The 25,414-nt window shown below is 38.5% G+C and overlaps 4 protein-coding genes across 7 annotated transcripts; 3 read left to right on the top strand and 1 right to left on the bottom strand.

Moving 5' to 3' along the window:
- Positions 1-810: 810 nt before the first annotated feature.
- LOC127009176 (uncharacterized) lies at positions 811-8,289 on the top strand. Of its 4 annotated transcripts, none has more exons than XM_050881981.1 (10): positions 811-1,066; positions 2,062-2,170; positions 2,961-3,031; positions 3,451-3,576; positions 3,936-4,160; positions 4,646-4,809; positions 5,259-5,419; positions 5,926-6,021; positions 6,585-6,760; positions 7,189-8,289. In XM_050881981.1, the coding sequence occupies exons 2-10, from the start codon at positions 2,071-2,073 to the stop codon at positions 7,384-7,386; spliced, it is 1,317 nt and encodes a 438-aa protein (XP_050737938.1). In that variant the 5' UTR covers positions 811-1,066; positions 2,062-2,070; the 3' UTR covers positions 7,387-8,289. The 4 variants fall into 4 exon arrangements, with proteins under 4 accessions (XP_050737938.1, XP_050737937.1, XP_050737936.1 ...); XM_050881980.1 differs by having other exon boundaries at positions 812-1,066; positions 2,065-2,170; XM_050881979.1 differs by lacking the exon at positions 811-1,066 and adding an exon at positions 1,115-1,792 and having other exon boundaries at positions 2,065-2,170.
- Positions 8,290-8,430: 141 nt separating this feature from the next.
- LOC127009177 (protein anon-73B1-like) lies at positions 8,431-12,618 on the bottom strand. Its single transcript, XM_050881982.1, has 3 exons — positions 12,450-12,618; positions 11,209-11,352; positions 8,431-10,453 (listed from the first exon to the last, which is right to left on the bottom strand). The coding sequence occupies exons 1-2, from the start codon at positions 12,582-12,584 to the stop codon at positions 11,236-11,238; spliced, it is 252 nt and encodes an 83-aa protein (XP_050737939.1). The 5' UTR covers positions 12,585-12,618; the 3' UTR covers positions 8,431-10,453; positions 11,209-11,235.
- Positions 12,619-13,212: 594 nt separating this feature from the next.
- Positions 13,213-16,696, top strand: LOC127009175 (39S ribosomal protein L52, mitochondrial-like). The gene is made up of 5 exons (XM_050881976.1): positions 13,213-13,356; positions 14,254-14,323; positions 15,112-15,195; positions 15,364-15,490; positions 16,207-16,696. Exons 1-5 carry the CDS (start codon positions 13,329-13,331, stop codon positions 16,345-16,347), a joined length of 450 nt encoding a protein of 149 aa, XP_050737933.1. The 5' UTR covers positions 13,213-13,328; the 3' UTR covers positions 16,348-16,696.
- An 814-nt stretch (positions 16,697-17,510) lies between these two features.
- LOC127009174 (putative GPI-anchor transamidase) lies at positions 17,511-23,668 on the top strand. Its single transcript, XM_050881975.1, has 8 exons — positions 17,511-17,751; positions 19,766-19,914; positions 20,157-20,292; positions 20,755-20,963; positions 21,896-22,013; positions 22,244-22,354; positions 22,681-22,868; positions 23,392-23,668. Exons 1-8 carry the CDS (start codon positions 17,689-17,691, stop codon positions 23,459-23,461), a joined length of 1,044 nt encoding a protein of 347 aa, XP_050737932.1. The 5' UTR covers positions 17,511-17,688; the 3' UTR covers positions 23,462-23,668.
- The last annotated feature ends 1,746 nt before the right edge of the window (positions 23,669-25,414 follow it).

The raw sequence follows: 25,414 nt of genomic DNA, 5'->3' as shown, positions 1-25,414 counted from the left end.
TATTTGACAAGGCTTTCGTAGGTTGTGGGCATTTCCAGGGATAGTTTAACCCGTCCGCTGCGATTGGCACGGATTTGGCTTTCACTGGTCGCCTGGTAACATACACTCCCTGGCCTTTCTCTGCATCTGTGGTGGATAGTGGAGTGCTTTCCATGTGGTATTGATATGCAAGCTGGATATCCCCTCCCAAAATGCATGACTTTACATTTTTCTGCATTTAATTGTAGCAGCCACTTTTTGTTCCATTCCTGTAGCTTAGTGATGTCTTCTTGTAGGAAATCCGCATCCAAGAGGTTAATGACCCTGGTGGTAGTTTGACCTTTCTTCTGTACCATGAACCTGAAATATAACTCATAAGAACGTACCCGACTTATCTCCTTTTTGGCCTTTCGAAATAGTTGACGTCAGAGGCAAAGGCGTCTAAAAATGCTCACCACGAACAAGGCACACACGACATCGCGCGCCTGCAAAGCTTCCCATTTCCCGGCAGGAGCATTTTAGTCATCACCGCCAACTGGAAAGGACTTCAGAGTTTCAAGAGACAAAATCGAGACACCTCTATCATGTCACAAGATCAATTGCAGTAGTATGTTTTTTGTTTTTTTACGTCGATAATAGTAACAGTTCTGGTTATGTGAACAGTATTCCTATTCTCTTTTAAATTGAGAGAGAGAAAGAGAGAGAGAGTGGTGAAGCTGCAGAGAAAGCTTCGATGCTGCTATTAACTATAAGCGTAACGGTGGGGTAGGTATGTCTTGCGGTGGACGGTGAAATCAAGTGGTGTATAATCTTCACCCAAAGGAGTCTGCAGGAGTTTATTCACCTCAGGAAGTGGACGGCGGAAGATACTGAGTTAGTGTAGTAGGGGAGGGGAAAATACCGTGAACTTGACCGTGGCGGACCTCAAACCTTGCCATCAGTGCAACTATAGGAAAAGGCTGCCCCGTCTGGCTTCCATATATAAAGCGTACGTGAAGGCTTGCTCAGTCAGTGTTCTCTCTGTTGTGAGCCGCGGTGGTGTGCTGTCGGTCATTGTTCTTTACGGCTGCAATAGTCACAGAGCTTTGTAAGTAAAAGGAGCAACGAGGAGACGGGTCAACAGTCAGACACCCCCTTTCAACTCCTTATGCTGCGTCCCCTGTCCCTTTGCGTCCCCTATCAACAACCCCTGCCACTGAGTCTGCCCCTGACTAACTTCTGCGTAGAGAGCTTTTTAAGTAGAGAGCAACACGGAGTCAGGTTCACTAATAATTAAGGATTTGAACGCAATCCTTTTTCTAACATGGTAGTAATAAGGAAAAGGACATAACTAAACTGGATTATATGTGGAAAGGAAATACTTAAGTGATTATAATATATACGATAAAACATATTACTGGTTCGTTAAGAAATTGCGCCCGATGTAACTGCAGAGACTCAATTAAGCGTCGGTTTCGAAGTGCGCAAACACAGTTAACGAAGAGCACCGCGGTGACGTTCATTGAGTTGGGTGTTCCGCGCGACGTGTCACTCTAAGGAGCTGTTCATCGTGGTAAATTACGCTTAACAAAGATTCGTAGTTATAGTGAAACCTAATTGTCGAGTCCGTTGTGGCGTTGACTCCCGCGGCTACGTCCTCTCCTCCCCTCTGCCCTACCGCACAATCCCAACACCTATTTTTTCCTCATATGTTACCTATAGCTAACATATGAGAGGAAGATAGGTGTTGGGACTATTGTGGCAGAGCGGAGGGGAAGAAAGGATGTACCCGCGGACTATAGGCGTTCTTATCACTGAATCCGGAGTCGTAAAGGTACCCACTTACAAACATTCACTTTCAAAGTATTCTTATGGTACGCTGATATGCCTCCAACACTATGAAATAAAAAGATGTCCCAGGCATTTAAACAAGGCTGATTGTTTTATGTATATGTTCAACTATTGAGTTTCTAGGAGGGATGGAGGCTAAATGAATGAATCTCTGGGGAAAAAAAAGGCAGGCAGGTATATCATAATAAACTTGACACATATTAACGAGACTGAATATGATTAGATTTTCACCTAAGAATCTCCATGAACCAGCAGGTCGTCATGGCAGGAGGACGCAGAGGAAATATTGGATGGTTTTGGCTTCTTACGTTGGCCATAACCACACTGGTGTCCACTGTCGCTACCTACACACTCAGGAAAGGTGAGGCCATGATCTGTCCTTTAACCCGGTAGCAGCGGGGATCATGTTTCTTAATGGTCCCCCCAAGCGAGAAAAATGAGAAAAAATCACCCCTCACACAAACCATTTCATAATATATATCAAAGCATTTGTGATCAGATTATGTATGATCTATTTTGGGGGGTTTAAATCATGGCACAAATTTGGCCCGTTGCTGCTACATGGTAAAGCCACAAATTGGGCCCGTCGCTGCTACCGGGTTAACATAACAACCTTCTTTTGTATTTGAGAAGAAGGAAATAATGAAGTGATGGGATGCTGAAAAAATTGGCTGTGGTCACTCATACAGATCAAGTCATTCACAAATTTTGCTTCCCTTGCTGTTGTCACCTACACACTAAGAAGCTTAATTTTTCATAATTGAGGAGAGTGAAGTAATGGATTGGTTAGATGTTTAAAAAAAGAAATTGCCTGTGGTCATACTAGTCAAATCTTTCACAAATCTCCCATCCCTTACTGTTACCACCTACATACTAAGAACCTTCCTTATTTGATTTGAGGAGAGTGAAGTAATGGGTTGATTAATGTTTAAAAAAATAAAAAGGGCTGTGAAGGTCATACTAATAGTCTTTCACAAATCTCCCATTCCTTGCTGTTACCATCTACACATCAGGAGAGGCAAGGCCATGAACAATCCTTTTACTAAGAACCTGTTTATTTTTAGTTAAGAAGAGGGGAATAATGAAGTGACAAGATGTTTGAAAAAAGATTTGGTGCTAATCATCTTCCCCAAATCTCGCTTACCTTGCAGGACATGAACCTTACATCTACAAGAGCATCACCAGCAGCAATCCTCAGCTCTTCCCCTTCGAAAGTCAAAGGGTGAGTCTTAGTATTTTCTTTTCCTCCCCACATGCCGACACATCACCTCACAGTGTACCATGTTTCCATACATTCGTTTGGCATTCCCTCCAGAAAATTTGGGAATGAAACTTATCCTTAACTTGGTAGTTTGTATAAAAATATGTATATATATATATAAAAACTGTGTATAAAAAAACTCATCCTTTTTAAGTAGATCTCAATGACAGAATTATTATATCTTGAAATATTCTAACATGCTTTGAAAGGTTAGAGGTGGGTTTATTATTTTACTAGAACACATCAGAATGGTCACATGTCCCCTCTGGCACCCCACCCTGTCTTTGCTGGAAATTGAGTCTACGTATTGATAATCCTTTCTTCATTTCCTGTCAGTGCATTTCCCTATCATTCATGGCTTCCAACCCTCGTGCCTACAGGGTGGAGCCATAGCAGGCGACGATACGAAGATGCTGTTGGGGACAAGCAAGGAAGACCGCCAAGTCAAGATGAAGAGGAAGCCTGCCTCCTCACTCTCAACCAGCATTCAGAACAGTGCCCAAGATGTATGTATAGACAAATGCTGCTGAGTACAGTAAAGCCTGCTATCCAAACTCATTATAACCAGTGAGAGATCTCTTTGATACAATAGGCTCTCGAGGTTTGCGGTATTTGCTTTGGCAATTCACCGTTCAGTTGATGCGTATTAGGTGCACCGAGTTACAGCCTTAGTGATGTGTGATCTGATTTTAGGAACGTTCTCAAATCCTGTGAGACTGCATGGCTTTAGATACTTGCCCTGGTGGAAGGCTATGTCAAGGGTGCTCAGTATACCAGAATATTGTTTCTTGTTTGAGGAACTAGGGAATGTTTGTGATAATGACCAACGATGTAGGAAAAATCACAGATGAAAACTGTATTGCAGGTGTTGGAGAATATGGTGGAAGTGGTGGAGATGGAGGAGAAACACAGCAGCTCTAAAGACAAAATGCTGCCAACCCTCAAGAAGATTATGAACACCACTAATGAGCTGCAGACCAGGGTGGCACCTCAGACCTCCAACCAAACCATTATCAGGCTTGAGGATACTATAAGAGAGTTCCTGGCCATTAGTGGTATTGAAGCCCTGCTGCCCCTTGACTGTGGCCGGGTCAGTAGTGCTTTGTCCATGAATTGTTGAACGTCTTGGCCAACAGAAGAAATATTTGTTTCTTTCTGGAGTAAACGCTACACTTAATTACTGTTTCTGCTCTTATCAGACATCATGAAACACTAACTTGCCCTCATACTTTCTCCTTATATCTTTGTTATTTATTGTCACTTACTGTTTTACACTTGCTAAATAGTTAATAATTTACTGTTAACTAATAAACATCTCCTATGTTTAACTGAAGTGTAGCTACAACTTCAGATGGAGCACTTATTCATGAGTCTTTGATTGTAACCAACTTTCCCTGCTGTTGCTGTCACTACGTATATTATTTGAACTCTCACATACTAATGAACACCAGGCAGGTGGTTGTAGAATAATTAACTCATTACTCATGATGTGCTGGTAAAGAGGCTGTTACATAGTATTACATATAACAGGAAAACATTGCTCCTTACTTAGTTCAACCCTTTACCCATCACCAGCACCCCACCCGGCCTGACAACCCACTGCCCAGACTTGGCGCATTCCCCTGGGTGGCAGCACTGGGCTCCAGCGAGGATGGCAGGTTTCACTACCGCTGCACTGGTGTTCTCATCACACAGGAGCACATTCTCACAGATGCAGACTGTGCCACTTCGCCCAACATGTGAGTAGTCAGGCGAAACAAGCATGCAATCTTGAGACCGGATTCATCAACCCACTTACATGGCTTGTCGCTGGAAAGACTTCTGGTAAATCTGTCTACTACAATGGCAATAAATGAAGTGCTGATCAGACCGTCACTTCATTTACTGCCATCGGAGCAGCCTAAAGATTAAGATTGTTCATAGTGGATGGAGTTAGCAGAAGACTAACCAACGACAGGTCTCATAAGTGACTTGATGAAACCCGCCCTAGGTTTAGTTGTGATGCAAGTGCAACATAAGCAACATCTTGGATAGGAAAATACTTATATAAATGACATTTTCAGATTATTCATGAAATGGCATATTTAAGACAAAAAAATGCTAGCTGTGCCATCTCGTTCCTTTTTCCATCCCACAAGCTGGCTACCCCTGCAACATATTCTATTGCTTGTCACCTCTTCATCCTTAGAAACGTGGTCTTGATGAATACAACTGATGCCCCCGGGCCCAATGCCATCATAAACTTTGTAGCAGGGCGTCGGGTTCACCCTGCCATCAAGGACGACCAAGATCTCCTCTCTGGCAACAACATTGGCATTCTGGAATTGGCTGTTCCCTATGACTTTAATGGTAAGTTATGACTATGGGGTTTCTTTTTCATGTACAGGCCTATATCAGAAGTAGGCCATTTTAATCTTGTGTGTGATGATGGTTGGGGCAAGCAGATTTTTTTCTATTTATTTAATCTTAAAGGAAGAGAATTAGAATCTCAAATATCCCGTTGTCTGAATTCTATAACCCTTGCATGAGAGCTGAGTCTATCACTTCATGCATGCCAGCCAGACACAGTCACTCAAGTTGCCTGTTTTCTGCTAATAATTTCAAGAAACTACACTAAGGTTATAAAAAAGGAAGGGATATTGTTAGCTCATCACTCTGCAGTATATAAGAATGTTTACATTTCTAGGGCCTCTGTCAGTATTCTATCATATGGTAATTATTATTGGGCGGGAATGTAATCTGTCATTTTGGTATTCTAATATTGATCAGTATTAGCAAGTGAAATCGTTCGTATTGTTCATGCATCTGATTATGATTATTTACTCTTACAATTTTCATCATTTGCTGGCTCACAGAATACATCCAGCCAGTATGCTTGGCTGGACAGTTTGAGGAGCCTGACCCTAATGAGCAAAGTGAGGTGACCATCATTGGGTACAGCGCTGTAGACCGTAAGTTTGAACATGCTCACCATCTCAATTCACTTTGATTTGTGGTTCATGATACCAAGTTCCTCTGGAAGAGCTATCAGCAGGGTTGCTATGCCACTTCATCAAGCAGTCTCTACTTAGACATCATCAATTCAGCTTCTATCTTACATATCTTTTCATATCAGTATCTTCCCAATTCATTAGATCTATCTCTGTAACATCCCAAAGACAATTTTTGTTTCTTTCTAATTCAATTATTTTACAGTATTTTCTGGCACTCCAGTATTCAGAAATTTACTATATCCTTCATTCATCCTCAACAAGAAAGTTTATATTACCTTGCTTCTCCTTACTGGGTTACTGCAGATACTATATGGAGCCTTAGATAATGTTACCTTGTCACATCTAATATATTGGGTTTCAGTACATGCAATATAACACTCTGCAGTCAATTTCTTGTTCTGTCTGGGTTTTAGTACTATATAACAATCTGTGGCCAATGTCTTCCACCTTCAACATTAATTTATCTTTATGAATCTTGATATCTGTCTCCGCTGAGTAACACCATCATGACTTTGTTCCAGTTCCAACGGGTCGAAGGGCAGCAGGTCTGTATAACTGGGCAACCTCTCCTACACTGGGAGCATCAATTTGCTATTTTGCCTTAAAAGACTTGAAGGAAAAAAACCCTCAAATTAAAACTACCTTGGAAGACATTCTCACAAAGAAACACATTTGTGTGGACAGAAACTTTGAGCAGGTAAGTCATTGGTCTGTCCATCACAGGCTTGAGACTGAAAGCCATGAATATCTTTCTTCTTTTCATTTTCCATGAATCCCTCGTCGCCTCAAATTACTACTGGCATTGAATATTATGTACAAAGTAATTGAAAGCTTGATTCCTATGAACTGTGTTGTATGTCTTATTGAGGTAATGATAAAAATGACAAGAACAACTTTTAAAGATTAAAGCAATAACTATGACCAATATAGTATATCAAAATTATTATCAATAATGAACATTGCTTTGTTGACAATAGAAAGATGTAGCAGTCTGTTTAGTCTCTATTATTTGTCAATGGGATTTCTAATTTTTGAGCTCTCAAAGACCAAAAACCTCAAGCTGAGATTTATGGTCACATCAATACAAAGTGATTTAGCTAACCAATGTAAACTGATTACCTTCAGGTGGGAAAATCAGTCATTCTGAGAGTGAATGAGGACACAGGACGAGTAAGAGTGGTAGGGCTTGGTGGAGTGGCCAATGCCGCCAAGACTAACCCCATCGCCTACACCCTCGTCCAGCCGCACCGCTTCTGGGTGGAGCTCGTCCTTAAGAAATTCCGAGACAACACCACCCCACGGAGACCACCCCCACCAGTCTGAGCTTTAAGGTTAATTAAGCCTTTCTGTTTTGCCATATATGGCTAAAAGTTTTACCTCAGCCTCGAATGTAAAATCTATATGGCTGGGTAAAAATATTTATTGTTAATAGCACATACTGAATGGAAGTCCTGAGGCAAATTTTGTGCTGATTTATGAGCAATCAGGAATGTGCACCTTTTATACTGACTGATTTTTCAGAAACATTTCATCTTGCCAGTTAGATATAATAGAAAACTTTTTCTTCTCTACAGCACAACCTCATTCATAACTTCAATATTAATTGATAGATGAGCTTTACAACAGCATAAAAAATAAAATGCTGCCATTATAACAGTACATTTAATTTTGAAATACTTTAAATTAAGCTCCGGTCACATTACTTGCTCACCAAATGACAGACCAGCCTAAGCTTTGAAGGATGCATGTGTTAGTGGCATCCAATTGTCCCAACCAATCACTAATAATCAAAGTGGGCATGAAGCTGCTGCTACTGGGATTAATGAACTGAAGTGGAGCATGAAAATTCTGGCCAAGTCTGGCTCAAAGATATCAAAGTTTTAAATGTGACTGAATTTGATAAGAGACTCTCCTATAGATTTTTCACTATATGGAGTTTAGGTCTTTGCATCACTAGGTAAATTGAGATTACCAAAAGCAATGAGAAAGATAGATGTGAATCCTTCAGCAGCTGGTTGGGCCCACTGTGTGCACCCCTCAGCGGCTGGAAGTGGCACACACTGGGTCAGTTATGGATCAGTAGTTACATTGGCAATGGTTGTTTGTCCTTAAGGCTACTCTTTTCTACTTTTTGTATGAATACTAGGGATTAATTCCCTACAAAGTTATCCAACTGAAAGCTTGTAGCTATTTAAAAAAAAAAAAAAAGTAATGAATGCTGTATATTTTCCACACTGAGAAATACTTGATCCATAATAATTATTAAGCTCTTTAGTTTTGTGTCATTGGTGGATTTCTGAGCATTCTTCTCATCGTCATAAAAAAGGAACAGCCATGAAGATTATGAGAATTAAGAAATACAACCTGTAAAAAGCAAACCTAGTGGACACTAATTTTATTAGCTTGTATAAATCACACAATCATAAGTGTATTGGTTAGACCAGCTGCCAGTGTGAAAGTTCTTCATGATAAAGAGAAGTGTTGTGTTAACTTTTGTGTGTGAGGGGATGTAGACATAAATCTAAACTGGACTTCCTCATCTGTGCCCTACACAAACACTTGGACTGTAATTAGTACAACATTTCTTACATTGCTACAAGGCATAAAACAATAAAAAAATATAAAAAATAGGGCAATATTTTCTCTTTTGTAACTTATCAGTTACTTATGAATAACCTTAAAAAATATGCAGTAACAACACTTTTGCACTTGTTTAACATTTTGTAAATGGCCAAACAAAAATACAGGCCATTCTAAAGATAATAATTGCATAAGTAATAATAAGCAAAGAAAGCTAATCTAATTTACTTAGTATTATTGATAGAGATTAAATACTGGTATACTAAGTTAGCCCATCAACTGAACTTTACAAGAAACTCATTATACAGTTACCTGGTATTGTACATAACCATAATGTTTTCCCTATGAATTTCAAATGTTCAATGCCCTGTTCTAGTTACTTCAGTTTTATGAATTGCAACAATGTGCAGTCAAAATAAATGTAAAACAATAACATTACAATTTCTTAGCAGAATTATAAATGTGCGTATTGTGATGTTACAAAGCAGAAAATATCACAACATAAGGAAACGATGTCCTCCTATGTGCCTGGTCTAGCACTGTGCTGAAGCCTGGTGCAACTTTGTTTTCATGGCCATAAACGAGAGCATGACGCTCTTAGTGCCATCACACTAACCTGAACTCTATCATTTATTAAGTCTACTGTTTCTATTCTTGTGTCTTCATGTCTAAACAACATAATATTCATGTTCAGTTCTTTTTTCTATCTCTTAGTAAGAGAGTACAAGGCATTAAAAATCCATTGTGTACTTGCTATAAATTTGCTTTGTTTAACATTATAAATGTTGGCAATACCAAAGCCACTGAGTAAATGGAGCAAATTCCAGCTCTTGTACCAAGTGCCCCAGATAAGGGCATCAAGCATGCTGACTCACACTTGTGTAAATCAAGTCAATTCTTTCTGATAAAGTTTTTGTAAATAACTAAATTGTTGAATTTTCTTTACTTAAGTATCTGAGAGGGGTAAAAAAAAATATTACTACAGTTGATGTACTGTAGATGGCCCTAACCTGATACACACTACTCTTGGACCCAGACCCTTGCCATATTAGCTATACAATAACTTGCAGCACAATTTTCTACAAGTGTAACCTGAATGTATAATGAGTTTCATGTGCTTCAGATCTATCACTTGTATAAAATTAAGATAACAATGCAGAAGAAATGCGCGCACACACACACACACAAGTAGAGATCATCTGTACATCACCACTAAGTAAATACACACACACATACATACTAGTTTGCCAAGACCCAAACCAAGCAGGTGAACAAAAGGACGCTAAGCACTGAACAGTTCAACACACTAGAACAGTCTTTCAGAGAGCCACTACATCACAACCTTAGCTGCAGACTGTCAAGAGAGAATAATGCCTAATGTACTTAAGTCTATGCAACATTAGTGATTCCCATGTGTTGTGAATGAGGAAAATTCTTCATTCTTCATATTAAAAACAAATAAAAAGTAAACAATAGTCAACAAAATTAGTTTAGTATTGCACAACCAGTTATTAGCCAGGATTCCTTGTAATTTTATACAACCATAGCTTTGTCACATTCAAAATGCACATTTTCATTAAGTAGCCCTTTCTCCCAAACAATTCTATGCTTTCAATATTTTCAAGGAATGTAACTTTAAAAACATATCATCTTGCAATCAAGACATTTTTTTGTTCTTCATATCACTTACTTGGGACCTCTTAATGGCACCATGACCACTCACTCTCTTCACCAGAAGACCCAACACTACAAACTTCTTGCTGTTATCCTTCTTGGCCATCAACTCTATGTGGACAGTCTATGTGTGGACCTGAGGACAGAGGGAGGCAATATAGCAATACATAAATAGAATGCACAAATAATACTGAGGACCATATATTACAGATAATAAATATATTTTAAATTCATAAATGCATTGCATTTTGCCTCCTGAGAATGAGAACAAACATTTGAGAAATGAACTTTTGAGGGATAAAACAGCTAAGTCATTAGCATACAAAAATGGTGGATACATGTCACCCATATCCTTTTTGTTAAGATCTGATTATATTTTGTATTGACACTAGTGACTAAAGATCAAGTAATACATCAATCCTCTGAGTGTGACTTGTGCAGATGAGACACAAATTACAAAAGCATTAAGGTAACCTGATCTTGGAAAAGGACCAATCCTAAAATGGGTCCCTGCTGACACACAATGAACAGCCCACAACAGATAATAAAGATGTATTAAAGATGTAACACTGAAAAGGTAAAGTGAAGCCGGGGAGTTACCAGTAAAAAATGCAAAAGGGAACATGTCTTTGTCACAAAAAAGTGCCGTTTTCCCCAAAGAGATACGAACAGCTACTTGGAATGAATTGGAAAAGTGGTGGAGCTAACGAACATGTGGTAATTTAAGGAAAAAGCAGCTCAAGTCCTGTACACTACAACTAGGTAAATACAAGTCATCAGTAATCAATCATGGTCAACAATCAATAACTGTAAAAAAAAAGCATACCCTGTTCAACTACATAAGGAAAAATAAGGATGTCAAATGGAAAGAAGAAGAATTAACCGACTGACCTGGACTGTCAACACCTCCCTCTTGCCTCATCGCCTCTTCTTCTTGTCAGGCTTGCGGCGGTGGTGCTGGTTGTGGCCGCGGTGAGGGGGGGAGGTGTGCGGGGAGCCGTGATCAGAGCCATCGTCATCGCTCGAATCTCCATCCTGCGGGAATAAACAAAGGACATGGTATCCCTTCATCTACCGTGAGAAGCGTAAACACACACCAGAAATAAATTAGTTATGACGACAATCTTCAAACATGACAAATACAGAGTCCAGAAAAAGTGGATTAGAACTTGAAGAAACTGAAACCAGAAAAGAACCTGTGAAAAAAGTGGAGTAAAAGAAAATGAAAAGCACAAATATATGAGTAGAGAAGCAAGAGAAGGCAATAAACAAGCAAAACTAAAACAGGAAAAGAAGAATCAACACAGCAAGGACTACAAAAAGAGAATCATTACAAAGGCTAATCCTACCTCTAGTACTAGCCTGGACTGGGATAGGATGACCTGTACTAGACATATATAATTTTGGCTCAGCGTGAAATCTTTACTACTGAATCTTTCTATACAACAAAGTGGTCATTCTTTGTTGATTTATACTATAAGGTGCTGGCTATTATGTGTTTGAAGATACCCTAAACTTAACCTAACCTAACCTGACAAAAACAAAACAAACACTAGGTCCTGACTCAGAAAATTCATGTATGCTTCCTTACTAATGAGACTCTCTATACAACACAGTGAGGTCATTCTTTGTTGATTTATACCATGCCTCCTTAGTGTGTATTGAGTGAAACAGCTCCATATCTCTGAAAAAAAGTCCCAAAGAGAGTATGTCATGGGGCTGACGGATGCTGAAGGGGAGTGGAAAGGACGAGGATGGATTGCAAACTGCATGGGAGATGAAGGGAAGATGAAAGGGAGTAGAAAGGAGGAGGTCGGACTGAAAACTGTAAGGGAGATGAAGGGAAGATGAAGGGGAGACGAAAGGGAAGATGCTGATGGGAGATGAAGGGAAGGATGCTGATAGGAGATGAAGGGAAGGATGCTGATGGGAGATGAAGGGAGGGATGCTGATGGGAGATGAAGGGAGGGATGCTGGAATACAAATTGGCTGACGGAAGATGAAGACAGACAACACAATACTCTGAACCACATAAAATCATCCTTCGCTGAACCCAGAAAACGAAAACACGAAAGTAAAAATTACGAAGGAAACACATACACCTCAGACACCTCCTCTCTCCCTTATCTCACCCGCTTGTCGTCTCTGCTGGGCACGAACATGACGGCCCCAATGCACACCAGCTGGAAAATGGCCCCCAGAAACAGGCCGTACTTCAAAACCTCATCGAAAACGTCAGTCTCGGTGAGGGAGGGATTTACCGCCATCTTGACAGGTCTAGTTCTTGATCTTGATGTCACAGGCAGCCTCACCGGTATTCTTCTTCTTCTTCTATTTTTTTTTTACCTGTTCCTCTTTGTATCGCTTCTTCCTCCTGACCTTTTCCTTGACCTTCGTTTTGACTTTCTTGTGCTTCTTTTTCTTGACCTTCATCCTCTTGACCTTTTTTTACTTTCTTGACCTTCCTTTTGACCTTCGTTTTCAGCTTCTTTTTCTTGATTTTTTTCTGACCTTCTTCTTGACCATCTTCATATCTTGACCTTTTTCTTCTTGACCTTCTTCTCTTTGACCTTCTTCTTGACCTACGGTAGCTTCTTCTTGGCCTTCTTCTTTTACCTTCTACTTGACCTTATTCTTCTTGGCCCTCTTCTTCTGGACCTAATTCTTTTTCTTGACCTTCTTAGCCTTTTTCTTGACCTTTTTCTTGACCTTCTTCATCTTGACCTTCTTGCATTTACCTTTTCTGTCCTTGTTATTTCTCGATACAGGCAGAAGAAGAGGAAGAAAAAGAAGAAGAAGAAGAAGAGGAGGAAGGTCAGAGGAAGAAGAGGAAGAAGAAGAAGGCGAAGAAGAAGGCGAAGAAGAAGACGAAGAAGAAGAGGAGGAAAGTCAGAAGAAGAGGAGGAGGAGGAAGGTCAGAAGAAGAAGAGGAAGAAGAAGGCGAAGAAGAAGAGGAGGAGGAGGAAGGTCACAAGAAGAAGAAGAAGAGGGTTTGTTTACACTTCCCCGGCATGGCTGCTTCCGTTCTTCCTCGCACAGGTAAAAATTTTAAGTTCTCTGCCATTCCCTCGTCCATTGGCTTGAGTAATCCATATATACGCCCACGATAATGTGGTCTTACTACTATTTTCCATTACCAGGTCAAATGAGTCTTGATTCCTTAATATTATCAGTATTATCAGTTATGAGTATCTGTGAGTATAAATGTGATACTAAAACTTGCTACTTCTCTTCTTAACATTTTATTTCTCCTCATCTACCTCCTTCCCTTCCCCTCATTCTCCTCCTCCTCCTTTCTCTTTCCTCCTTTCTTATGTTCTTATTTTCTTCTTGCCCTTCTTTTATATTTCGTTCTTTGCTCCATTTTCTTTCTCCTTATCTACCCGTACCTCCTTCCCTTTCCCTCCTCCTCCTCCTCCTCCTCCTCCTTTCTCTTTCATTCCTCTTCCGTTCTTCCTTCTTTTCAACTCCATTAACGTTTCCTTCTTCTGTCTTCTTACCCCTCTTGCCCATCTTTTTTACCTTCTTCTAGACCTACTTCTGTATGTCTGTTTTTTTTGGCTCCATGAAGAACCTGTTTTTTTTTTCTTTTTCCTTTCTCTCTCTTGACTTATTTCGTGTAAACTGGAAAAGAAAAAAAAAGGGGGGATTGTTGAAGAGAGGGTAACCTACTGATTTCGAGACTGACTGCTTATTTCTGAACAAACTACAATGTTTTTTTATTATGGGGCTAGTATTTTTTCTTTTTTTTTTCCTTTACGAGGTTCAATGATAATACTGATGCATTCACCCACTGATTACGGTACACTCTAACCCTACATTCCCTTGACCTATTTTGTGTACTGTTAAAAAAAAAAACATATCAGACCAACATTAAAAAGAATCCCTAATATACAATATCATTTAACCTGTTGATAATGGGGTTGTGTGTTACAGGGCTGTTGAGGTGGTCAGCCAGATGGAAGGAGCTCTCATCGGCTGCCATGACCAGGAGTTTCTCTAATAGGTAACTAATCTTTCGAGAGCTTAACCCGTCCCCTGCGATTAGCATGAATTTGGCCTTCACTGGTAGCCTGGTAACATGTATACTCCCAGGTCTTTCTCTGCCTCTGTGGTGGATAGTGGAATGTTTCCCATGTGGTATTTGTATGCTGGATTTACCCTTCCAAGGTGTATGACTTAACATTTTTCTTCATTGAATTTTAGCAGCCACTTTTTGTTCCATTCCTGTTACTTGGTGATGTCTTCTTGTAGGAAATCTGCTGTCAAGGGTTAAATTACACTGTGAATTTTGTGCTAAAAATGGGCTAACTATATTCACCATGCAATCATATGTTGGTATGCCATTGTTCTAGTGTCGCTGTTTTGTACTTAACAGTAATTTTTGTTATCTTAAGTACCTAAGTCATTAAGGACAAAGTTCCTGATCTTCAAGTCACTTGTGTTCCCTATCTCACCTAATAACTGTGAGGCATGGACATGAAGTGACATGAGGAGGTGAAATGATGCCTTTGGTAATACGTGCCTTTGCAGAATCATGGGATGTTGCTTGAATGACTTTGTGTCAAACCGGTGATTACTCCGTGAGACTGAAACAAGGCCTCTTACCTGCATAGTCCAACTGTCTTCCCACTGGAAAAAGACAAATTTTCCACAAATATCTAGCTTTCCACCATTACTCTATTGTTAGCACCAAAGGTTTCTATCTTTTTATTTCATTATGTGAAATTATAAACTTTTCATGCATCATTTTGAAGGGTTTTCTCAACTGACAATTCCTTACAATATTGACAGATCACAAAATCCAAGGGAAAGCAGTCCAGTGTTTCCACCTGACCCACAAGAGAAAAGAGCTAATAGAGTGAAGTCTGTAGGAAGGTGAGTGGTTGAGCTGCATTACCCTAAATATTGCCCAAATTAGTGTTGGTATAATCATCTTTTGTAATCATCACACTCCCTCTACTAAAAGGGAATGTCTAGAGAAAAGGCAGTATAAAATATTTTAGCATACTTTTAATAATTAACATTACCTGCTTTTCTCTACAGTTTCAAAACCTCCATGGGGGCATTTGGGCCTCTTGTGGATGGGCCTGACTACACATTTTTGGATGGCCGTCCCACTCCTCTCAGGAAAGGTCAGCAGAAAAGGGCCAAATCTCAGCGGGAAGCAGCAGTAAGTTGAATTTATTACTTGTATGTCTCCTTTCATGAAATAGCACATACAGTGACTTCATGTAAGATGGAAATGAAGCAATTACAAATGTGAGAGTCTTATGGAGGCTGACTACAGACTTGGAATGTGAGAAAGTATCAAATGAAGATACAATAACAGTTTAGAAGCTGAACTTAATGGGTTGTATTTGGTGTGTAAATTAGCATGGAAGTACAGAAAGGTGGCACTCCATAATTAAAAGGAAATTTAAAATGAATGTGTGATGAAAGTGTTCATTATTGTAAATACTGATAAATTGGCTTGAACTTCCAGGCACATTTTTTATCTATACTTTCCAGTGTGTTTCAGTGTTATCACCTTTTCAGAAGGTATTTATATATATATATATATATATATATATATATATATATATATATATATATATATATATATATATATATATATATATATATATATATATATATATATATATATATATATATATATTCACTTCAAGCCCTTGATTGCAAATATTGCCCACAAACAAAGGATCCCCGAGTCACATTTGACCTCTTCCCAATCTCATTCTGTTCATGAACCCTTCTACTTCCAAACTATAAAAGAAGCTCATGAAAGATTGTACTGTAGTCATATGGCTAGATGGCACATTCATTGTATTTTCACTTTTCCTGTTAGTGAGCAGCGAGCTACATACTAAAGGTTGCCTCTCTTTTCAGGCCAAGGTGCTTCAGCTTATGAAGGAAACACAGTTTGCCATCCAAATGGAACAGCAGCAACGGCAAGAACAACAGCAAACAAAACAGAAGCTTTTAGAGACAAAACTCAAGCCCAAAGGGCACAAAATGCTGCAGGATTAGAAAACATGGTGTAGCTTATAGTTTTTATACATGTACATAAGTCTTTAATTTTTTTCCACTGTAAATACTCTATGTAATTAAGTACTTCAATGAATGTAATGGTATGAATATTACTTAACTTACAGTATGTGAAATAGTATTATTATCCATGGCTACCAGGGTTGCTAGATTGGTCCTTTTGAGGCTAAAATCCTAAAGATTTTCTGAAAGCATTTGGCCTAAATAAATTCACTTTTGTCTGAATTGCAAAATCTGGCTTGCCACATGCCCATGTACTCATGCTGAATGAGTCCATAACACACTGGACTAAGCCAAAAACTTCTTTTTCTTCAAATAAATTGATTTGTTAGGGCTGTGTCATTTCACCAATTTCTTTCTTACTTGCACATTCTTTTTTTATTATTATCCTAACAAATGTATGTGATTACTTTATAATATGTTTCCATGTACTTGATTTTATTTTTATTCAAAGTTATAAACGTTTTTTTGCATACAGAAAAAAAATATGACCTTAAAAAAAAATAATCGCATGTTTTTTCTTTAATGAAGAAAGTCTGTTGTCATAAATCTAAGTTACTTTGGTGCCTTGAAAGTTAAGAAAGCAAGAATTTAATATATTGACATGTCAGACTTACTTTGTCATTACCAAATTAACTAAGAGATGGCCAAACCTGAGAATACAAGACTTCTTCCATTGTCTGCAGCATTTGGGGATGTAAATCAATCTTCTAATTCAACCAGTGATCATGATAAAAGCTTCACTGGCTTGTCATAGTTGAACAAATTGTAAAAAAATGGCTAAATCTGAAAATATATAATACAAGACTTCCTCCGTTTGTCTATGCAGCATTGGGGATGTAAACCAACCTTCTATAATTATCAACACTTCCTCATGGTATATATTCATTTCTCTACATCAAGTCTCGCTCACAGTTTAAAAAAAAAAAAAATAAAAAAAAAAAACTGCCAGATCCTAGAGTCCAACGTTGCCAGATTGTCGTACTTTGCCTCATGTTTGCAGATTTCCGACCCCAAAACGACTTTTATCACCCAAATAACTGCCTGAATATATGGTTATCGTTTGAATAGTTAATTATTGGTGCTTTTTGGCAACAGTTATGGTCCAGAAACCAGTTAATAAGCGGCTCTGAGTACGATAATCTGGCAATGGCGTTCCAGACCAAGACCAAGAAAACATGTAAACAAGTCAAGACGTTGAAACCGGTCTGCCCAACCCCCTAAAACCACTGAAGAAAAGTAGAAGCAGTAGTAGGAGGAAAAGAAGAAGTGGAAACCGGTCACACTGAACAAAAAGAAGAGGAAGAAGAAGAAGGAAACAATATGAAACTCCTGTGGGCCTTCTCCCTGCTTCTCGCCTCCTCCCCCACAGCTCTTGCAGACATCGTGAGTCACAATGCACACCAATTTGTGGCTTATAAATTCCTGATCTCAGTATATTTCCTTGGAATAGCACCACCATATCCTTAAACTTGTTAACGGCATCAAATTTCATTGTGTGTTATTTCTCTAGGATAACACCCAGCACATCTGACGTTATTTCTATGGGATAACACAGACTAATTGTGGTTCATAAGTCCCTGTTCTTGGTGTATTTCCTTGGAATAACACCACCATATCCTTAAACTTGTTAACGGCATCAAATTTCATTGTATGTTATTTCTCTAGGATAACACCCACCACATCTGACGTTGTTTCTTTGGATTAACGCAGACTAATTGTGGTTCATAAGTCCCTGTTTTTGGTGTATTTCCTTAGAATAACACCACCATATCCTTAAACTTAATTTCATTGTGTGTTATTTCTCATATAACACCACCACATCTGACGTTATTTAAGTCCCTGCTCTTGGTGTATTTCTAGCCACATCTGACGTTATTTCTATGGGATAACACAGACTAATTGTGGTTCATAAGTCCCTGTTCTTGGTGTATTTCCTTAGAATAACACCACCATATCCTTAAACTTGTTAACGGCATCAAATTTCATTGCGTATTATTTCTCTAGGATAACACCCAGCACATCTGACGTTATTTCTGTGGGATAACACAGACTAATTGTGGTTCATAAGTCCCTGTTCTCGGTATATTTTCTTAGAATAACACCACCATATCCTTAAACTTGTTATTTCTGTAGGATAACGCCATCAAATTTCATTGTGTGTTATTTCTCTAGGTTCCTAGGATAACACCCAGCACATCTGACGTTTTTATTATTTTGTGATAACTAACTGTGGTTCATCAGTCTATCCTCATGTTCTCAGTATACTTCCGAACCATAACACCACCATATCTCAAACTTGTTTTTCGCATCAAATTTCATTGTGTGTTATTTCTCTAGGATAACACCCACCACATCTGATGTTATTTCTTTGGGATAACACAGACTAATTGTGGTTCATAAGTCCCTGTTCTTGGTGTATTTCCTTGGAATAACACCACCATATCCTTAAACTTGTTATTTCTGTAGGATAATGCCATCAAATTTCATTGTGTGTTATTTCTCTAGGATAACACCCACCACATCTGACTTTATTTCTTTGGGATAACACTGCCACATCTCACATTGTTTCTTTGGGATAACACTACCACATCTTTTTCTTATTTCTGTAGGATAATGCCGCCAAATTTCATTGTGTATTATTTCTCTAAGATAACACCCACCACATCCAGTATTATTTCTTTGGGATAACACTGCCACATCTCACATTGTTTCTTTGGGATAACACTACCATATCTTTTTCTTATTTCTGTAGGATAATGCCGCCAAATTTCATTGTATATTATTTCTCTAGATAACACCCACCACATCCAGTATTATTTCTTTGGGATAACACTGCCACATCTCACATTGTTTCTTTGGGTTAACACTACCACATCTTTTTCTTATTTCTGTAGGATAATGCCGCCAAATTTCATTGTATATTATTTCTCTAGATAACACTGTCCCTATCTCATCTTATTTCTTTGGGATGACACTGCCACATCTTTTATATTTATTATTTCTCTAGGATAACACCCACTACAGCCTTATCTACTATTTCTTGGGGATGATACAGTCACACCCTTTGATCTGTTCCTCCTAGTTGATGATCAAGTTTGTTAATATTATGGAAAGTTTTGTTTTTTGGAAGGCTTATTTGAAATTTTGGTCCACTACTCATATTTATGTTCAAATGATAACCTACTGTGGATGAATTAGTGAAGCTGAAAGTTTTTATCCCTACTGAAGCTATGCCAGTATACCAGTTTGGGTGATTACATAGTACTTAGTGCAGCATTCACATTGTGCTTGATTTGTCAGTTTGATGAATAGCTGCCCTGTTTCAGTGTTTCAGTTATATGATGCTAAGAAATATATTATGAAATGGAGAAAGGGATCTAACTATATGGATTAACAGAATGAAGCAGTCTCACCAACGCTGGAGAAAACACACACCAACAACTGGGCTGTTTTAGTGGACACATCCCGTTTTTGGTTCAACTACCGTCATGTTGCCAATGTGCTGTCCATGTATCGCTCGGTCAAGAGACTCGGCATTCCTGACAGGTAAGCAGAGAACCTTTAGCCTGTGTTTCTACATGCTAATGTTTGAAGATAGTTGAGATAAACTTAAGTGTGTGTGTGTTTAAAGTGCTGTCCATCTTGCAGATTATGCAAGCAGGTATAATAACCAGAATTCAACATACTGTATTTGCTCATTCTAGGATTGATCTATACAGTAAATCACCTAAAATTCAGATAATGTTCTTTGGAAATTATCCAAGATTAACAGAAGATATTATTATCAGTCAGATCATACTGATGGTGGCAGATGACATGGCGTGCAATCCCCGCAACCCTCGGCCTGCAACTGTGTTCAACAATGCCCACCAGCACATCAACGTGTATGGAGAAGATGTGGAGGTGGACTACCGGGGCTATGAGGTGAGTAGCATGGAATCAAGTGTGCTGGCAAGGGCGATGCAGAGAGCAGTTGCATCATGATTGGGATACACTGATTAAAGATACATTTTGACAGCAATAAAAGTCACTGTAGGATTGTGTGCTTCCATATGGCTAGAAAGATCATTTAAATGGACCTGTAGGTTTGGAACTGAATATGTATCACAAAATGTAATGGGCATCTCCTCCTCCTCCTACTCCTCTTATTCCTCCTCCTCCTCGTCCTCCTGCACCCCCTACTACTACTACTACTACTACTACTACTGCTACTGTTGTTCTTACTCCTACTGCTACTTCTACTGCTCTTGCTTCTCTTCCTCCTCCTCCTACTACTACTACTACTACCAGTGACCATGAAGCAGTAATTTCCTTTATAGTTTAGAAATTCAGTAGCAACTTAATATTTTTGCATCCTACTTTTCATTTCATCATTCAAAATTTCAGGTTACAGTTGAAAATTTTGTGAGGTTGTTGACGGGCAGACTGGCTCCCAGCACGCCGAGGTCCAAGAGATTGCTGACTGATGACGGCTCCAACATCCTGATCTACATGACAGGTCACGGAGGAGACGGCTTCCTCAAGTTCCAGGACTCAGAGGAGATTACCAATGTTGAGCTGGCGGACGCTTTTGAGCAAATGTGGCAGAAGAAAAGGTAATAAAATGAAATGTTGAGTGATTTTCTTTATTTTGTTTATTTATTTTTTCTTTCTTCCTTTCCTCATGTGTTTTCTTTCTTTTTTTTCTTTTTCTTTTCTTTCTTTTTCCTTCTTTCTTCCTGTTTATCTTCTTTCTTTTTTCTTTCTTTCTATCTTTCTTTCCTTTCTCTTTTTTTTTCCTTCTCTTCTTCCTTTTTTTCTTTCTTTCCTGCCTTCCTTCCTTCCTTCTTTCTTTCCGTCTTTATCTATTCATATATTTATTCATTTATGTTAAGGAAGCAGCTCAAGGGCAAAATCAAAAAACAAAAAAGGCTTGCTAAGTACTGCTCCTGTAAAAGTAAATATATCTGAGTGGCCAGAAGAGATGGAATTAAAAGCGACATAACTGTATTTCTATCTTACTGTAGTTTTCTAATACCTGCTAAGTGCTCACTATTCAACAAATCCATATTACACTTGACATTCATTAATCCAGCGTTCTGTTTTCCGAGACCTTCCTTTATTTATTTATTTATTTTAAGGGTCATTAAAGGGAGTGTCCTGTGGCATCATAGCCATAATATAGACTTTTATCATTTCACTTTCATTCAAGAGTTATCCAGCATTTTCTCCTTTGTTTGTATTTGTCGCTCCCAGATTTCAGTTTCTGCAAATATTGTTGACGGTTGATTTGTCTAGATAGTGAAGGGTATTATTGTTTCTCTAAATATTTTGTTAGTATGTGAGAACTTACATGTTTAGGTGATACGTCATAATGTGTTTGTGTAGTTTTAGCCCTTCTCTATTTGTTAACTCACTTAAATGGAATAATGTTGGTACATAACACATCTCTGCCACTTTATTTCAGGTGTTTCTTCCTTCTCTGTTATCTGTTATAATTCATCTTTGTCTTGAGATACCAACCTTTTTTCTCTCTCTCTCTCTTTAGATACAACGAGATTCTTTTCATCATTGATACCTGCCAAGCAGCCTCTATGTATGAACACTTCTACTCTCCCAACATCCTGGCCATCGCATCTAGTCTGGTGGGGGAGGACTCGCTTTCGGTAAGTGTGAAAGCTTGGACCTGAATTGCAGATGTATCATCCCAAAGATATGACTTATTTTGCCTGTCATGTCATAAAAAATGGTATCTAGAGGTGATGATAATCTGGAAAACAAAAAAACAAACAAACTCACACACAAAAAACATCTGCAATATTAGTTCTGAAGTTTCAGTGATTAGAATATGATGATGCCATTACCACTTACATGATCTACTTTTACCTTTCTTCAGCATCATGTGGACCCAGCTATAGGAGTGTACATCATTGACCGCTTCACTTACTACGCTCTTGAGTTCCTAGAGCGGGTTACCCCGGACAGCAAGAAAACCCTCGCCCAGTTTGTAAGTATGGTTTTCTTCTGTATAGCTTTGTCATCATAACTATCATCATCACAGCATTACTTCCTCTATAGGCAAGGTTGGATAAGCTCATGAAGAACAATAATAAGCCTTCATCAACACTGCCTTGCTCTGCCCTACATGTAAACTCATCAATGCAAGTGGTGTATATCAGGTGCCTAGACTCTGCCCTTAAGGCTTGTCATTTCACTTAGGAACTGATGGCCTGGTCTCAGCCTCTGTTCCCATAGATGCAGTTGCCAAGTTTACCTGCCCTAGGTTCCCCCAGGTGCCCATTTTTCATTCTTCCCAAATGTCTTGTCTTTTAGCTTCAAGTGTGTCCCAAACGGGTGTGCATATCAACAGTTGGAGTTCGGCTGGACCTGTACAAGAGGGACCCTAATCATGTTTTAGTGACAGAGTTCTTTGGGTCTGTTCGTAATGTGGAACTGACAACATATGTTCTGGACCTGCCAAAGTGTAATGGACTGGGACAGATAGAAATCATCAATTCACTGTAAGTTTACGGAGTCCCCACCAGTACCTGTATGACCTTACTACTATCTCTCTCACCTCTCCCTCCTTGTTCTCATACTTAAACAACTGTTCCCATATACTTACACTCAATCACTTCCTTCAGCCACTCTTCCCCCAACCTTAGACTCTTCATTCTATCCTTACAAGGTCTTGTTTTGATATGTGCCTCTGTGACAGCTGGTATAGTTTTCTGTCAAGGGGGTTCATTAAGTCTAAATCCAGCATAATATATCCAGTATAATATTTCTTGAAGATAAGATCCAAATCAGAAAGAAAATGTCTTAAGCCTGCCACTGGTGAGAATGAATGTTAAATGCTGGAGTAGAATGATGTGCCTATAAGTAGTCTGAAGAAGTAGTATTAAGTCCTGAACAGAAACCTAACATCTGCAGAACTAAAATTTGCTCATAGCTGTCCAGTTTGCTGTTTCATTGATGCTAATGAATGAGTAACAGCTCCTCATTTTTATGGAACATTTTGCTGATGGTTCTCTTTTCTTTCAGTCACACAGGAAGCACCAACTCTGCAAAGCAGCTTCACTATGCCAGCCAACTTCCCCTGCGCCATTCCTGAATTAGCTGGAGACAATAAGTGTTTGGGAAGTCAACTTTGAAGAAAAACAGTCAGTCATTGAAATTTAGTCATGGATTAGAAGGCTTGCTGGACTTACTGAAAATTTTGCAGACAACAAGAATTTATTTATCATACAGTTAATGTCATCATCCCATTCTCATTGTGCATAGTTTTAATGTTTGTGGTTATTAAGATTTTAGCACATCAGGCATTTCTATAAAATTTATCCACAACTGCACCTTGCTGAAAAATGTCTTCTCTGTAGCTGTATGTGTGTGTAGAGGTTGTTCAGGACAGTATTTTACATGGGACTCTCATCTTAAACATATGATCTGAGTGTCATAAACTTTCAAAGCATTAGTAAATTTCACATTGTAAAACTTCATTATTATTATCATAATCATCATCATCATCAGCAGCCATTACAAGCCCACTGCAGTACAGAAATGTGCAAAACCACTAAAACTTCACTCTGAATTATGTATCAAAGTCTTAGGCATGATTTATATATATATATAGATATCTATATATATATATATAGATATATCTATATATATATATAGAGATCTATATATATATATATATATATATATATATCTGTATATATATATATTTCACTAAATAAGTGTTATCTGGGCATTATTATTATTATTATTATTATTATTATTATTATTATTATTATTATTATTATTATTATTATTATTATTATTATTATTATTATTATTATTAGCAGCAGCAGTAGTAGTAGTAGTAGTAGTAGTGTTATTATCGTATTTTTTTATTATTGTTATTATTACTGAGATCCATGAAAGGGCATTAAGGGAAAATAAAAAAAAATCATATAGATCCAAAGAGAGTCCCCTCAGGGAGCAGACATGGATATGAAAAATAAAAGACAATGACAGGAAAGCAGGAAAAAGAATTTAATAAAAATGGGGAAAAAAGCAATACAACAAACAGATTTCTCATTAGTCAGACTCACCATTCTAGTTGAAGTAGGAAAACATGAGAGACCTTCAGTACATGTAACAAAATACAAGCTTGGCAATTGTTTGAAGACAGCAGACTGTGTTGTCCTTCACTCCTTTCATCAACCCTGCCTGCTGGCATAAGTTAATTCTGTTCATTAGTACTGCTCATAAGTAACATTCCAGTCTGTGTAAGAAATTGTATGTAAATATTAAAGATAAAAATTATGGATATGTAAGAATGTATTGGCCTAGCAGCTGAGCATGAGTTGGTAACTTTCAGTGAGACATTTTTTCCTTCCTGACTTGATTGATTGATTGATAGTTTATTGTTGCAGGGAAACAACAAGGGAGAAGGAAGGAACATGCCATCTCAACCCCCAGGCAGTGCATAATGTGATTATACAACTAGTAATACATGTGTAGGTAGCACCATGAAACTAAGAAGATACAATGGTAGGAATGAATGCACAACAAGGGAGGGGGGCCGTACCTGCCGGCCTCCCCCTGGACAATAAGAAATTAAAATGTGGGGACGGAGAAGTACATTGCCCAGGCACTACATGGGAATGAATACAGAGACAGAGTAAATAGTCCTTAAAGTAGAATACTGCAAAAATCAAAGCCTTGTATTGCATGGCAGTATTTCAGGCTGCCACACACTGCATCACCACCTTGGTGCAAACTGAGGGTGTTCCTTGAGGATAGAAGGGAGGACATCATGGTTCAGGAGCCAACAAATTGTTTGGGGCAGGTCAAGGCAGTCCTGTGGTCTAAACTTAGCAATGAAATGGCATAACAAATCATATATGAACACTTCAATATGTTGACTATCCTGTATTAAAATCATTTTAAGATATCTATATAAAAAGCTGATATTTTATATAAACATTTCACTATATAAATCAACCTATATTAAGCGCCCTCTTGTCCCCTTTCGTCGCCTCTCCTACCCTCTCGTCCCCTTTCATCCCCTCTCCTACCC

The sequence above is a fragment of the Eriocheir sinensis genome, chromosome 40, assembly GCF_024679095.1.
Source record: "Eriocheir sinensis breed Jianghai 21 chromosome 40, ASM2467909v1, whole genome shotgun sequence".
Lineage (NCBI taxonomy): Eukaryota > Metazoa > Arthropoda > Malacostraca > Decapoda > Varunidae > Eriocheir > Eriocheir sinensis.
Note: the sequence above shows the minus strand (reverse complement) of the source record. Positions and strands in the feature narration are given on the sequence as shown.